This window comes from Lycium barbarum, chromosome 9 (genome assembly GCF_019175385.1).
Source record: "Lycium barbarum isolate Lr01 chromosome 9, ASM1917538v2, whole genome shotgun sequence".
NCBI classification, from domain to species: Eukaryota; Viridiplantae; Streptophyta; class Magnoliopsida; order Solanales; family Solanaceae; genus Lycium; species Lycium barbarum.
Window position 1 is genome coordinate 67,756,357 of NC_083345.1, and position 17,127 is coordinate 67,773,483.

Genomic DNA, 17,127 nt, shown 5'->3' on the forward strand with positions numbered 1-17,127 from the left:
GAACAAATTCTGATTGATGATAAATTGACGACACATAAACTATACTTTCTCAGTCCAGTTTACTTGTTAGATATTGACTTTACACGCTTATTAAGGAGCTAAAAATAGAATAAAAATTTACCATATTATTCCTAATTATTGTTAATTATTTAATGATTAAAATCAATTAAAGATTATCAAAGAAAATGTGTAGCCAACTAATTAAGTTATGGGTTCCAAAAATTTAACATATTCCCCATAAAAAAGTAGTGTTGTAAAAAAGAATTGGAAAATTTGACTTATTAATTACTAAGGGTAAAATAGGAAAAAAGTCGTAAATTATCTTTTGATTTTCTAAAGTGGACAAGTAAAATTGGATAACTATTTTTAGTATAGTGGATAAGTAAAACTGAACGGACGGAGTACTAAAATAAGCATAATATTTTTATATGATTTAATTAATTGACCTACATATGAAAAATAAAATATAAAAACTATAAAGAGAGTAATTTTTTCTTAAACAAGACTCTTTTAATGACCACATTGTGAATCCTTTTCTGTTGCATTTGTGAGAAGGAGGTCTTCACATCCCATGGAAGAAAATTTCTTTTCGGAAAAAGTAAAAACAATTAAAAAAAAATGGGAACAAAAACCCTCACAGTCTTTAATTTATTTTTTATAAAAAAAACCAGTAAAGTGAATAGACCAGTACTTTATTGCACTCACTCTGTAGGGTATTCAAGTACTGATAAAATTGTTCGCTATTTCTCTCTCTCTCTCTCTCGCAGAATCCATACCTAAACCTGTTAACCGGTTAAAATTATTAACCGGATCGGTTAAATCGTAACCGGAATCGGTAGAACAGGTTCCGATTAACCATTTAAAAATTATCGGTCCGATTCCGATATTTTAGAAACCGGAACCGGACCGGTTAAACCGGTTAAATTAAAAAAAAAAAAAAAAAAAGAGCCGTTGGGCCGCTGCCCGCCTGTGCGTTAATGGACCGTTGGCAACGGTCCATTTGCAAAAATGGTTGTTGCCAAACGGTCATTTTGTTAATTTTTGGCCCCCAATTTTTTTTTTAACACTTTAACCCATCCCCCACCCCTATATAAACCCTTCTTCATTTTCATTTTAATTCACACCAATTTACTCTTCTTCATCTTTTTCTCAAATCTCAATCTCTCAATTATAGTTATTTTGCAATAATTAGCCACAAAGGCGATAGGTCTTATAAAAAGAGAACTAAACCCTCCGCTAAGAAATATTTTTCATGTAAGATGTAGTTGTCACATTTTAAATTTAATTGTTAAAGATGGTCTGGTGCATTTTGATGATTCTGTTAAAAAAGTTAGAGATGCGGTTGCGTTTCTTTTTTGTAATGCTAATAGGGGAAGAATTAGAGATTTTAAGAATGCTTGTGTGGAAAATAACCTTAGACCTAGGAAAATTCAAGTAGAAATTGAGACTAGGTGGAACTACACTAACATTATGCTACAACAAGCATATGAGTATAGGATTCCCATACAACAAGTTCACAACAAATATAATATTGATAGTGAGGATTGGTTAACTTTTAGGCATTGGGAAGATGTTAAAGAATGTGTTGAACTCTTAGAATTTTTTTATAATGCAACTCTTGCTTTTTCTAGACAATTCTATCCCACGGTAACCGGAATTTTAGCCTACTTAGCGGAAATAGCTAGAGTTTTACAAGAGTATAAATATAAACCCGATTATCAAGTGGCTATTTTTGAAATGATAATCAAATTTAAGAAGTATTTTTTTCCCATCCCAACTTTATTTATATTGGGTTCCCTTTTAAATCCTTGTTTAAAACTGTCTTATACTAAAAATTTGGTTAGTCAAATTTATACATTTTTAGAAATTGAAGAGGGAGTTCAACCATCTTTAGCTGAAGCCGATCTCGCTATTGATGATGAGTTTAGAAATTTTTTTACTCATTATTCTAGTTTGGAAGAACGTGCTACACCCGTTGCTCCACACCCTACTACTTCTCAGAGTAGCAAAAAGGGTTTATCGGGTTTAAAAGTTTTACATTCACGGCCAACTTCTTCTTCTACTGCAAACTTTGATGAATATAACTTTTATTTGATGCAGCCAAATGTGGATATCAAGGAACTGGATGAGTTGGACGTCTTAGCATGGTGGAAGAAGTACAAGGCAAGCTATCCGGTACTTTTAAGAATGACTCGAGATATCCTTACGGTTCAAGTATCAACCGTGGCTTCGGAGAGCGCATTTAGCCAAGGAAGACAACAAATTGGAGACCATGGACATTCATTATCCGGCTTTAGCTTGCAAGTACTAGTGTGCATTCGCGATTGGATTAGATCGGAGCGACGCAACCAAAACTTACAAGCGGAGGAAGGCGAAGAGGAAGAAATTGAAGATTTGATAGCTAGTGGACCGGACCAAATGAAAGACTTTGAAGATATTTCCATGACCGAATATGATGTGAGGGAAATTAACGAAATGGTTCAAAATTGGTGATTGTATTATTCTACTATTTTTGTACAACTCATGTATTATTTGCAAGTTAAAAAAAAATACAACTTGCAAATAAATGTTATCCAAGAATGAATAAAATATATGGCTCATTGAGCTTTCTTCTATTTACTTGTGTTCATATTTTTACTTTTATTAAGTTAGGAATATACCTAAAATATACTAAAAATATACTTATTATATATATATATATATATATATATATATATATATATATATATATATATATATATATATATATATATATATATATAGTATATATATTAAGTTATACATATATATAAGTATATTAAGTTATACATATATATAAGTATATTAAGTTATACATATATATGTATACGAAAAACACTATTCTGTATTGCTGACTTGCTATTAGCCTGTTAGTCAGTAAATATTTAAACTTTAATTATAAAGTTGTATAACATATGTAAATATATCTACAATATACTAATAAATACTATAATATATATATATATATATATATATATATATATATATATATATAATACAAAAAATAAAAATAAAAAGGTTTTAACCACTCCAAATCGGACCGATTCCGGTTTGGAGTTTAAACCGGTAAATCGGAACCGGTTAAATCAGAACCGGTTAAGCGGTTCCGATTTTTTAACCGGAACCGGCCGGTTCCCTGACCGGTTACCGGTCCGGTTCCGGTTGCAACCGGTTGCCAGGTTTATCCATACCCGTTAAGCTTCAACGCCACAAACTCCAACACCTCATAATCTTCTTCTGTCATCCTCCATTAAAAAACATTATATTTTCTGATGAATCATCCTCAACCATCACCAGCTTCCCATTCTTTTACTCTAAATAAATACTTAATCAACTTTCCCTTCTTTTACTTTACACCTTTTGAGTTGTTAGAACTAACCCACTTGCTCAATATTAGTAATTAATTAATGGACAAGCTTAGGAAGTCCTTTAAATCTCTTTACACTTCAAACTCTGAAGAAGAACGCCAAGTTCTCTTGACAGAAAAAAAAATGAGTCCTTCACAATCCACATCCCCAGCAATGGATACATCCGACGCTAGGGACGTTATAGTCAAAGTTAACACCAGAGAGACCCCAAAAAACACTGAACTTTCCTCTTCTTCCAAGTCCCAGTTCAGTAACAATGGAGACAGTAAAACTAGTGGTAAAACATGGAGAGATTCCAGTTACGATTTCACCAACGATGAGGTTATGAAAGCGCAATTCGACTTTGTAACGGAGTCGCCATTATCCAGAGTGGAAGAGAGTCCCACGAGGGATGTTAAGGTTTCGTTTAACGACAATCTTAACGAACCAAAACGCCGCCGTTCCAGTGCTAGTGGGGTGGCTGGAGAGGAAGTTTTGTTATGCACTTCCAGCAGCTCTTCATCCAGGAGGAAATCGAGTGTTTTGACAACTAGGACAAAATCAAGGCTACTGGACCCACCTGACCAAGATCATAAGTCTCAGAAGATGACAATGAAATCTGGGTTTTTGGGAAAAGGCAGTGAAATTGATGAAGAGGATCCTTTTTGGGATGAAGATTTACCTGAGCAATATAAGAAGATGAAGTTTAGTCCATTAAGTGTTCTTCAGTTGCTAAGTTTGATTTTGATTATTGCTGCATTTGTTTCTAGTTTAGCGATTCCAGTATTAAGGGAAAAGAGGGTTTTTGAGCTTGAATTATGGAAATGGGAGTTAATGGTTTTGGTGTTGATTTCTGGAAGATTGGTTTCTGGATGGTTGATTAGGTTGGTGGTGTATTTCATTGAGCGTAATTTCTTGTGGCGAAAACGGGTTTTGTATTTCGTTTATGGATTGAGGAATGCTGTACAGAACTGTATTTGGTTGAGTTTAGTGTTGATTGCATGGCAATCTATTTTTGATAAGAAAGTTGAGAGGGTGGCCCATGGGAAGGTGTTACCTTATGTATCTCGTCTTTGGGTGTGTCTTTTGGTAGGTACATTCATTTGGCTGCTGAAAACTCTACTTGTAAAGGTGCTGGCTATGTCATTTCATGTTAACGCGTTTTTTGATCGGATTCAAGAGTCTCTGTTTAATCAATATGTGATTGAGACCTTGTCTGGGCCACCAATTGTTGAGATTGAGCACGAACAAGAAGAGGAGGAGAAAGTTATGGCGGAGGTGCAGAAGCTTCAGAATGCTGGGGCTACATTACCTGCTGATCTCAAGGCGGCCATATTACACAACAAGAGGCCTGTTGGAAAGAGCCCACCATCCGCTACCACCAGGAGTCCTGTTTTCTCCAGTGTCATGACTAAGAAAGAAGAGGGGGGCATCACTATAGATCATCTGCATAGGCTGAATCACAAGAACATTTCAGCTTGGAATATGAAAAGATTGACCAACATTGTTAGGAAAGGGGTGTTGTCAACTCTGCATGATCAGCTACAGCATTCAACAGATGAGGAGGATGAATCTGTAGAGATCACAAGTGAAAAACAGGCTAAAGTTGCAGCCAGGAAGCTATTTAACAATGTGGCTAAGCCTGGCTCCAAGTAAGTTATTTCCTGTCACCTTTTAATCTGCGAATATTGTTTCTCGTAAGAGAGTTTTAAACCTATGCCAGCTATTTCATTCTGGATTGTTCGTCTGTGCTTTTTGACATTGCATAGTGGGGGTTGCTTTTCCATGCTTGTAAAGGAGAGCATCTGTAAGCTACATACTGGCATTGCAGCTTGTCAGTTGAACCTCATATTGTTGGTTGCGAGCAGAGCAATGCTAAGTGCCTGTTATTGTGAAAGCTGGAGCGTCCATTATATTCCAAGCTGTTACAGCGTCCTACTTTTCCTTTATCACTGGCTTACTTAACGTGTAATCATCAGGTTCATCTATCTGGAGGATTTGATGCGTTTTATGAGAGAAGACGAGTCTCTGAAAACAATACACCTCTTTGAAGGTGGAACTGAAGCCAAAGGTGTCAGTAAACGGGCTTTAAAAAATTGGGTGGTGAGTATATTGCCAAATTTCCACTCACTATTCTACATGACGTTTTGAGAAAGTTTACAAAAATCTCTTTTTTCACTTAATAGGAATGCAATAAGGGATATGTAGCTATTTATGATTGTCATATTCATTTCAAGGCATTGTTTACAAAATGAAGAAAAGATGGCTTAATTTCAAGGAAAGCATCCTCATTATTTTTACATTGTATTGGTGTCTGAAGTAAGAGTATCTAGAGAATCCACTAGATATGTGTTAGATGAATTTAACTAGAGCTAAATGAAAGATCCTGAATTATTACTATGATTTGTGTAGGGAACATCTGGTACAGCTTGATCTACACTTGTGGTCGTAAATTTGTTTTCTTTCTTGCAGGTGAATGCATTTAGAGAACGAAGAGCTCTTGCTTTGTCTTTGAATGATACAAAGACTGCTGTGAGGAAACTGCATCAGATGTTGAATGTTCTTGTGGCAGTAATCATATTGGTTATCTGGCTCCTTATACTGAGAGTTGCCACTACACATTTCTTGGTCTTAATGAGTTCCCAAGTTCTTCTGGTGGTATTCATGTTTGGAAACGCAGCCAAAACAACCTTTGAGGCAATCATATTTTTATTTGTGATGCACCCATTTGATGTAGGTGATCGTCTTGAAGTCGAAGGAGTTCAGGTGAGAGAATTATCCACTTTAAAGCAGTTGATAGATCTGACTGTATTATCATTTATGTAACAAAAAACACTTCTGATGTTTATGTTCCAGATGATAGTTGAAGAGATGAATATATTGACGACAGTTTTCCTGAGATATGATAACCAGAAGATCATTTATCCAAACAGTGTCTTGTCTACAAAGCCCATAAGTAATTACTATCGCAGTCCTCACATGGGAGATGCAATTGATTTCTGTATTCATATTTCCACTCCTATGGAAAAGATTGCTACAATGAAGGAGAAAATCACAAGGTATCTTCAAAGATGCATCTACGTACTTTGTTTCATATCTTGAGCACTAGTACTCTTTTATGTCGCTGCACGCCAGCAAAGTTTTCAATTTATAGAGGAATCGGTTTTTCTTATTCTTTCACTGAAACATTGCTTCTACTGGTTGGCAATAAGGAACTTAAATTGCTATCTTGTGCTATGATATGACATTGCTCGGAATGCCTCCAGAATTGTGTTTTATGAAATAAAAGATTATTTATAATGTCATTGTAGTTTAACTAGTTGTAGCAAGTTACTGACTTTGTTTTCCAAGTTACCAATTCATTCTTTTCAACAGGTTCACCAGATAGTGTGAAAATATTTACATTGTCAATAGATATTTTAACTCATGGTGAAGAAAGCACCTCAGGAGGCTGGCTTGGAAGTGAGACTTGGTACCCAGGCCATCCAGAAGAAAAGTAGTTTCAAGTACCTTGGGTCTATTCTGCAAAGCAGTGGGGAGATTGACGATTATGTCACACATCGTATTGGGGTAGGGTGGATGAAATAGAGGCTTGCTTCCGGAGTGCTATGTGACAAGAAGGTGCCACCAAAACTTAAGGGCAAGTTCTACAAAGTGGTGGTTAGACCGACTATGTTGTATGGGGCGGAGTGTTGGCCAGTTAAGATCTCTCACGTTCAAAAGATGAAAGTTGCCGAGATGAGAATGTTAAGATGGATGTGTGGCCACACTAGGAGTGACAGGATTAGGAATGAGCATATTCGGGATAAGGTGGGGGTGACCTCGGTGGAAGACAAGATGCGAGAAGCGAGATTGAGATGGTTTGAGCATGTGAAGAGGTGAGACACAGATTCCCCAGTGCGGAGGTGTGAGAGGTTGGCCATGGACGGTTTCAGACGAGGTAGGGGTAGGCCGAAGAAGTATTGGGGAGAGGTAATTAGACACGACATGGCGCAACTACAGCTTACCGAAGACATGACCTTAGATAGGAGGGTTTGAAGGACCCAAATTAGGGTAGAAGGCTAGTAGATAGTCTCGTTTTCCGTTTTTATTAGTAGTCGCATTATCGCAATATAATTTCTTCTGCTCAGATTTCTGCTATTATCTGTTATTTCTTGTGCTTTGATTATCCTGTGTTATCTGTGTCGCTTGCATTATTCATTTCATATCGCTTTGATTCTCTTAACCTTATCTGACTTCTTTTTATGCTTTTATTGAGCCGAGGGTCTTTCGGAAACAGCCGTCCTACCTTGGTAGGAGTAAGGTCTGCGTACACTCTACCCTCCCCAGACCCCACGATGTGGGATTTCACTGGGTTGTTGTTGTTGTTGTTGTTGTTGTTGGTGAAGAAGGTCCTTGTCACTTTGCCTCTCAGCACAAACTGATTAATGTCTCATGGATTTTGGTTTTCTCATGAATGGCTTCTGCAATTGCAGGCATGTTGACAACAAGAGTGATCATTGGTATCCAGCTCCATTAATTGTCATGAGGGATGTGGAAGATTTGAACAGAATAAAATGGTCAGTGTGGCTTTCACATACAATGAATCACCAAGATATGGGGGAGAGATGGTCAAGGAGAGCTCTTTTGGTTGAAGAGATGATAAAGATATTCAGGGAGCTCGATATTGAATATCGTATGCTGCCTCTTGATGTCAATGTTCGTAACTTGCGACCATTGTCGTCAAGCAGAACTCCCTCAAACTGGACCATTTGTGCTTAGTTGATCCTAACAAGGCAAAAGTGGTTGCAGGAGCAGTCTGCTACGGCGAGAATTCCAGTGATCAGAGGCAGATCCAACATATAAGCAGTAGGTGGATGTGCATTCCTTGTCTCAGATTCGAATTATAAATTTTTCTACTATGTATATAATATATTCTAAGAGGTGCAATACCTCATGCTTATTATAGATAGTTGTCAGAAGTTAGCTTTTAAATATACCATGCTCAACGATCGGCTTCACTCATTTCGAGTTTTTATATTCACAAATGAAGTGCATCAGTTCTATTGATCAACAATTTTTTCAGTAAGGGCTTCTCGAGTTGGTTGATCGCAAAAAGAGGATCCTAAAAATGTCATTAGCAAGGTTTTTCTTCCATAATTGCTTGTTTGTTAGTGTATAAAAATTAAACCTATTCTAAAGGTCAAATACATAGACATCCCTCAAAATTGATTTCAGCTCCGGATTTTATTTGAGTCCAGAATCAAAGTAATCCTTAAAAAAGTGGGGTTGAACTAAAATACTCCAGAAAAAAAACTGTAACAAAAGTATCTTTAATGCAGTATTTTATTGCTTTAAAGGACTTAACTATAACAGCACAGTTAAGTTTTTATTGCGTTAAAGAAATTTTTTTTATAACGTAGTAATTTACTGCATTATAGGAACCCAGTAAAAAAAAAAGGGTCAATTTTTTTTTTTGGCAATACTTAAGTGTTTTTTCCATACTTTGACCAACGATTAATCGTGTGTTAAGACTCTGAAACGTCAATATGTTATATAGAACCTGATTATTTTTTCTGAGTATAATAATGTAGGCTCAATATATCAAGGATACGTAAACGTTCGGATCGTCATTTTAGGAGTTGAAAGGTGCCCGAAGTAAGTTTTGTTTGAAAACTTTAGGTTTAAGTGTTCTATATACATAGACGTCCATTTTTGTTTGAAGACTTGTTATCTTTAGCTTAAAGTTTTTTTATTTTTAGGGTTTAGATTTAAGTATATTATTTTTTAATGGGTAACTTTATTTCGAATATACGCGATTTTTTGCACTCGGACGTCTGGTTTATGCGATTTTTTTCTTTTTGCAACATACTCGAAATAAAGTTATGCATTAAAAAATAACATACTTAAGGAACACTTAGTGTTTTTTTCCATAAAAAGATCGCAACTTCTTATTTTAATAAATCTTTTTTTTGCAACACTTAGTATTTTTTTCCATACTTTGACCAACGATTAGTCGAGTGTCAAGACTCCGAAATGTCAATATTTTATATAGAACCTCATATTTTTTTCTGCGTATTATAATATAGGCTCAATACATCAAGGATACGTAAACGTTCGGATCGTCGTTTTAGGGGTTGAAAAGGTACCCCAAGTAAGTTTTGTTGAAAACTTTAGGTTTAAGTGTTTTATTTTCTATGGTTTTGATTTAAGTGTGTTATTTTTTAATCAAGACATAACTTTATTTTGAATATAAATCTAATTCAATTAGATAAAAACGTATTTAAAAAATATAGGGAGAAAAGCTAGTTGTAAAGTGGTCAAACTTTAGATGGTCATAACTTTGCGTTCGAATGTCCGTTTTATGCCTTTTTTTTATTATGCGTATTTTTTCGAGATCTATGCGGACAAACCCGCCGTAAGGCAGTTTGGCCTAGCCGATTTAAAAAAAAAAACACCTGTTATCCTATTCAATTTCAATTTCCTCCCAAATTGGTGTGAAGTTTTTAGTTTTCTTTACTTATAATATGATTATATGCAACAGATTTCAACGTAAGAATCTCAGGGTAATGTAGTTGTGAATGTCAATTTTACTTTTGTGGTTTCAATTTTCGAAAATAAAGCTGACTAATTTTCTCAACTTAAAGTTGACTAAAATAAACTTACAATAATAGAACACTTAAACGTAAAGTTTTCAAACAAAACTTACTTCGAGTACCTTTGCAGCCCCTAAAATGACGATCCGAACGTTTACGTATCCTTGATGTATTGAGCCTACATTATTGTACGCAAAAATAAATATCAGGTTCTATATAAAATATTAACGTTTCGGAGTCTTAATACACGACTAATCGTTGGTCAAAGTATGAAAAAAATACTAAGTGTTGCAAAAAAAAAAAAAGTTGACCAATTTTTTTTTTTACTGGGTTCCCACAACGAAGTAAATTACTGCGTTATTAAAAAAAAAAAATCTTTAACGCAGTAAAATACTACGTTAAAGATACTTTTGCCACAGTTTTTTTTTTTTTTTTGCGTATTTTGATTCAACCCCACTTTTTAGGGATATTTTGGTTCTGGACTCATTTTATTTTGACACCAAAGTACCTATTGTACACTTTATTTAATACTAATAAAAGTATATTGTAACACCTTGTGTCGAAGTGGCACAATTTGTTTCAGTGATGTCATATTTGGTTCTCCATCACAACTGCTACTCTTCGTCTTGTTCTTTCTTTATTCACGTTTGCTTTTTCTTTTACATTAATCTTTTATTTTTGTTCTCATTTTCCTTTTCATTTTTACTCTTCACTTCAAACAGTAACTGGAAGTCGGCGATTTGTAATTTTGTTTTGAATATGGAGAAGCTCTGGGAGCTTTTATTCCATTTGAGAACATAATATTTTAAAAATAATTTTCACTATGTTGTTTTATTGGTGAACATTAGTGTCGTTTAGCGCATGCTAAACCTGGGCTCAAATCAACAATAAAATTAATTTTGTAGATATTTTTTTGCTCTATACTTCTTTGTTTATGGGCCCAATCACTTAAAATGGAGAATTGACGTGGGAGTAGTTTATATTTTCTGGGATAAACCATGTAGTCTGCCAATCACTTAAATGGAGAATTAACGTGAGAGTAATTTGTATTTTCTGAGATTAACCCATTTAGCAGAGCCGATCACTTAAAATGGAGAAGCCCGTGATCTTAAATCATTTCGGGACTTTAAAATCTTAAATCATTTCGGGACTTCATCCTTTTGTCCAAAGTACTTCCACACTCGTCCTAGTTCGCTTAATTACTTTTTGACCATAAAATCCTCGAGTGGTCACCACACTTTTTTTTTGTACACATGTTAGACGGATGAACCCTAGTCTGGAGATACAAGGTGTTACACTCGTGAGGGAAAGATTACCTTAGACTATATAAGGAGACCAACCATTTTTTTTTTCATCCGATGTGGAATTCTTCAACAATTGCTTTTTATATTTTTTAGAGGTTGTGCTTGAACTTATTGAGTAATTGAGCATAGAGAGGAAAGGGTGCTGGGTATAGGAACGGGTAAGCCTGCAAGGTGGAAAGAAAAATAAAGGAGAGCTTGCGACTAGGACTAGAAAATCCACTAATCTAAAAAATAAAAAAGCCTCATAGAATTGGTAACTCTGCATATTCCCTAAATTTCCCTGTGACGACGACAAAGATCTGCTATTCTCACTCACTAATAGCAGCAATATGCCCGAAGCAACACAAATTTGCACTACCATCTGTTAGAACAAGGATACTAATGTCTTCCAATTATAAGAACAGGGATAATAATATCTTCCAACTGCTCAAATATCGTCTAATTGTTAGAATACAAATGATAATAATATTAGAAACCCAAAATAGGACTTCCTTGGCTTAGAGGCACATCTAGACGTTTCTTGAAGATAGTTGGAGTCTCTCCCAGCAAACGGAAGAACAAATGATAACTCTATCTTCGGGATTCAACTAAGCCACACAACAAGTAGCATTTAAGAACGTTGCTCTTCTATTCTTGAATCTGTGATTTGACCTTTTGATCAATGTCTCTCAAGAAATTCAAAGGGAAGTAGTTTGTGGATTGCTTTTCTTTTACAAGAAAAGAAAAACTATATATATGATAAAAGTTCTTGTAAAATGAGAGTTCTCATCAAATAACATTTTTAATAGGTTCATCAATTTGTAAGAAAAAAGTTTCTTCCAAAAGAACCTAAAACATATAAACTAAATGAAGTGAAACTTATGAATTCACATTCATCCATTTTGAAAACAAAACTCTTATCAAATGTATTGTTTCAAAATTAATTGAAACAATTGTTCCAACAATCCCCCATTTGTTTCAAGAAATTTTGAGAAAATTTGAGACATTAATCTAGTAACATGCATCAATAACGGTGTCTTTTGGACTTGAAACCATTATCTAGTGAAGGCTTTCTAAATCATTGCCTTTGTAGTCAACGAATCTTGAACTACGTAGTTCATTGAATGAAGTAAAACAATTTCCACGTACATTACTATGTTCCGGTGAAAATCGAAATCCGTTGACACCTTACTGTAATATCCCGTAATCCGAATTAGGTGTGAATGTATGAATCTAGTATAAAGGTGATATTTTAGCCATACGAATCCATTTGGGATGAACTCGGGTGATAAACAGTTGTTTTGAAGTCAAACCAAAAAGTGAAGTTCTTAAAGCCTTCTAAATTCATCTAAGTCTAAGACAGTCTGTACTTATGGCCAGTTTTAGGGTACTTACGTTAGGAATTTGGGAAAACTTCCTTCTTGAAAGTTGTAGATCGTTGAAAAACATTTCCAACGGTATATTATGTAGGTCAACCAGACATCCGTACAAAGAGTTATGACCATTTTACTAAAGGTGGCAGAGCTGAATCTTCATTCATGGCTAGTTTTCGAGAACTTGCGTTAGGAATTTGGGAAAACTTCCTTCTTGAAAGTTGTAGATATTTGAAAGAACTTTCCAACAATATATTTTGGAGGTCAAACGGACATTCATACAAAGAGTTATGACCATTTTACCGGCAGAGCTGAATTTTCACTCGAAATTTCACCCAATGTACGCCCAAGGAGTGTTGGACGTACTTTCAAGTACGGGCCGTACATGCTAGGGCGTACATTGCCCGTTTTTGGCAGAAAACTCGTTTAAAATGGGTATGGTCTTATTTTATTCCCCTTTTTCATTCTCCCAAACCCTAAGGATGAAATTCTTCTCTCCCAAACTCAAGATACTCTAAGGTAAGCCATTCTAAGTCATTCCAAGTTAATTCTAACATGTACCCATGATTACTAATCAAGAATTAATCATTTCTAACCTAGGGTTTTCAAGAAAACCCACATAAAGATCAAGATTCTAGCTTTTGGAGTTCTTCTTCAAAGTTCAAGTTTTTAATTCAAGTTTTGGAGCGATTAAGGTATGTAGAACTTCTATCCACGTGTGGGAATCTCTACATTCTTCCCCACGCTCCGTTTCTTGATATCCATGAAGCTCAAATCCTAGGGCATTAAACCCAACATATTGGTAGCCCGTATTTATGTATTTATGATCATGAATTTTGAATCTATATTCGTTATTATATTCCTAATCTTCCATTACGATTATTAGGAACCCTAGCTTAATCCATGAATCATGAATTCTGCCTTATGTGTTCTCATTATGTTTATATGAAGCTTTATTATTATTATTATTGTTATTATTATTATTATGATGATGATGATGATGATGATGATGATGATGATGATGATTACTCTTTTACAAAAAGGTCTCATAAGACCTTCGAAATCTCCATGGTCATGCACAACTTTTTATGTTAATAAACATGCTGAACAGGAACGAGGAGTTCCAAGACTGGTGATAAATTATAAACCCCTTAATAAAGTTTTAAAATGGATTAGATATCTTATTCCTAAACAACGCACGCAGGACCGTGCCGCCACATGATGCCATCTAGGTAACGTCAGTTTTACAAGGTTACCGACCCTGGCGATGGGGTTGTTCCGAACAGAACAAGTCCAACAAACGCCCTAAAACGCCATCCTCGGCTAAGCGGGCCAACAACAGGACCACCGCCTGGTCTGAACAGTCCGCTTGGGTCAGTCTCTACCTAACCTTGAACATCATGTTTTGGCGTTGATCATGATGCATTAAAGCATTATTACCATGATCTCAGTAGTCTAGTGTGACGTAATTCAACGGAATATTTAGCCTATAAGGTTAAACATGATCTGAATTAAAATAAAATTAATAAAAGAAAATAAAAATTATACCTTAAGAATAAAAGTTGTGCTCAGCAGAAGGAGATTTACACAAACAAACTTTTTATTTATGTAAGAAAGATTTTTTACAAGGGAGAGAGCTTGTGCTTGGAGGTTCCAAGTCTTCTGTATGATCTGGACTTTGGGATTCCCCTGCTAAGACCTGTGTATTAGTCTTCTTCCTCTTCATTTTCATTATCAGTGGTATGACCAACGGACGCTATTGATATATCTGACATAGCTTCCATATTAAGATGCTGCATCAAATTAGATTTAAATTCCTCTATGTAGGTGGCTATAAGCTGTTCTGGGGGAATTGCGCCTTTCTTCATTTGGATTTTTCGAGCAATATGCTCAAAAGGACTGGGAATTTCCTTTTGTCTGGAGTTAATGGAGTCCTTATAATGTGCAATAGTAGTTTTAATCTGATTTATCAAATCTTGTCCTGGGATAGTACCATCCTTTGATTGTTGGAGTAATTTTTTCCAGAATTTTGTATAAAAAATTCTGTTTAAACAAGGCATATTTTGCGGGGTATAACCCACTTCAACTGACCATTTCATGATCCATGGAATGGAGAATTCAATGAAGAAATACATATTAGAAATTTCTTCAGAGAAAGTAATATTATTTTCCAAATCTATTATTTTTGGAGAGACATCAACCCATTCAGTATATAAACTCTTGAAGGGTTCTGGTAAAATTTTTACGGTTGGACCATAATGGATCCACCATTGACAAAATCAATTTGGAATGCCCTGTTTATAAACATTGGCACAGATTTTTATAAACCAAGAATGTTTTTTTATTATCATTCTCATATAAAAAAGCTTTATTAAAGCTTTCAACATAATCCCAATAATTGAATTTAACTGGGGCCTTTTGTTCTGGGTGGATATAATCCCTGTCCTTTAACGGACTTATTCCCCATTCATTTGGAGAAAAGATCTTTTTTATAACAATTTTTGAAAAGTTATAAACTTTTTTGGTATTAGCTGGATAAAAATGTTGGAATTCCGTTGATCCTGTATTTGAAAGGACCATTTCATAATGCATCCGATATTTATAAGTCGGAGTTGTGTATGACGCTTTATCAAAATACCTTTCCATTATTTTCCAAGGTTCATCTTTCCATTGGAGATCATCATTCTCAAGGAGAATTATTAACTCTCGTTGAGTATTTTCTTCATATGAATCAGTGTCCCCATTATCATCAATTATGAGAGCACTGGAATATGATGGAGGCCTATTATCTCCTTTTTTCTGTGCTTCTATAAAAGCAAGATATTCAGCATAGGTGATTTGTTTCTGGGTATTACCAGAAGTTTCTGCAATATTATCGGCTATTAGCCTTCTGTTACTCGTTTGGGTGAGAACAGTACCTCTGCTTGTTCCCTTTTGTCCTCTTCCCCTTCCTCTATTAGAGGGAGGTGTCAATGTAGGTCTCATCCTGCAAATGAGAAGATGACAGTTATAAACTTAAATATTCTCTAGTGAGAAAATCAGGGAGACTATTATCTGATCCCTTTTTATAATGAATCTCAAAATCAAATGGAGCTAAAAGGGCTTGCCATCTGGCAAACATTTGTTTAGAAACATCATGTTTGCAATCATAAATTTTGCCGCTTGGCAATCAGTTTTTATTAAAAACTTTTGATTATATAAATCACCTTGGAATTTAAGAACACATTTAACTATAGCAAGAATTTCTTTTGCTACAGTCGCATAGCTCTTTTGACTATCATTCCATTTGCAAGAATAAAACTGGACTAAATATTCTTGTTTATCTTTTGGAGAAAGTTGTTTGAGGATTCCTCCATAGCCAATATCAGAGGCATCAGTTTCTATAATTTTTTGCCAGTTAGGATTGGCTAAAGTAAGACAAGGAAGACTATTAACTTTTTCCTTGATTTTTTGAATTGCTTGCGTATGAGCATCAGTCCAAGGTTTTGGAATCTTTTTTAATCTATCATATAAAATAGATGTATCTTTGGCCAAATTTTTATAAAATGGTGAAATATAATTTAAGCTTCCAAGAAATCTTTGGAGATGAGTTTTATCAGTAATAATATCAGGGAATTTAGAAGCAAATTCTATACTTCTATTGATAGGAATAATTTTCCCTTTTTCTATATTATGACCAAGAAATTTGACTTTTGTTTGAAAAAGTGACATTTTTGGTTTAGATATAATCAAACCATTTTGAATAATATTTTTCTTGAATATATCAAGGTGTTTAAAATGCATTTGCACAGTGTTTGAAAATACTAGAATATCGTCTATATAGACAATAATAAAATTGCTATAAGCCATAAAAATATCATTCATAATTTTTTGGAATTCTGAAGGGGCATTTTTCAGTCCAAAAGGCATAACATTCCATTCAAATTGTCCAATCGGGACATTAAAAGCAATTTTATATTTATCTGCTTCGGCTATTTGGATTTGCCAATAACCTGATTTTAAATCAAATTTAGAAAATATGATCGCATTATGAAGACGATCGAGTAAATCCTTTTTATTAGGAATAGGATATCTAATCCATTTTAAAACTTTATTAAGGGGTTTATAATTTATCACCAGTCATGGAACTCCTCATTCCTGTTCAGCATATTTATTAACATAAAAAGTTGTGCATGACCATGGAGATTTCGAAGGTCTTATGAGACCTTTTTGTAAAAGAGTAGAAATCTCATTTTTACATAATTTCAAATATTCGGAATTCATCTGACATGGTCTCGCCTTAGTGGGAATATTATCTTCAGAAAAAGACTCTTCATATGGAAGAGTGACAATATGTCTTTTTCTATCCCAAAAAGCATTAGGATGGTCACTACATATATTTGTAGAGAAAATTGTTTTTTTTATAAGCTCAATTTTTTCCTGTAATTTGGGATTTTGCAAAATATCATCAATTTGAAGAGTGTAAATTTCTTGTTTAAGAAAATTAATTTGTTGATGTTTATTTATCAACCTGTCTTTGATTTCATTTAAA

General features: G+C 34.7%; 1 protein-coding gene across 2 annotated transcripts; it reads left to right on the forward strand.

Annotated features, from left to right (window-relative positions):
* Window positions 1-3,195: 3,195 nt before the first annotated feature.
* On the forward strand, window positions 3,196-8,392 carry LOC132608896 (mechanosensitive ion channel protein 6-like). Of its 2 annotated transcripts, XR_009570595.1 has the most exons (6): window positions 3,196-5,017; window positions 5,345-5,468; window positions 5,838-6,131; window positions 6,222-6,424; window positions 6,741-7,756; window positions 7,841-7,980. XR_009570595.1 is itself a non-coding variant. In XM_060322678.1 (5 exons), the coding sequence occupies exons 1-5, from the start codon at window positions 3,426-3,428 to the stop codon at window positions 8,124-8,126; spliced, it is 2,499 nt and encodes an 832-aa protein (XP_060178661.1). In that variant the 5' UTR covers window positions 3,200-3,425; the 3' UTR covers window positions 8,127-8,392. The 2 variants fall into 2 exon arrangements, 1 of the variants encoding a protein (XP_060178661.1); XM_060322678.1 differs by lacking the exon at window positions 6,741-7,756 and having other exon boundaries at window positions 3,200-5,017; window positions 7,841-8,392.
* Window positions 8,393-17,127: the final 8,735 nt, after the last annotated feature.

Excerpts from the sequence above, each read along its gene's own strand:
- LOC132608896 (XM_060322678.1), top strand. The coding sequence starts at position 3,426 with ATGGACAAGCTTAGGAAGTCCTTTAAATCTCTTTACACTTCAAACTCT. Across the intron at positions 5,018-5,344 it reads GTGGCTAAGCCTGGCTCCAA|GTTCATCTATCTGGAGGATT; the intron begins GTAAGTTATTTC and ends TGTAATCATCAG. Across the intron at positions 6,132-6,221 it reads TTGAAGTCGAAGGAGTTCAG|ATGATAGTTGAAGAGATGAA; the intron begins GTGAGAGAATTA and ends TTTATGTTCCAG.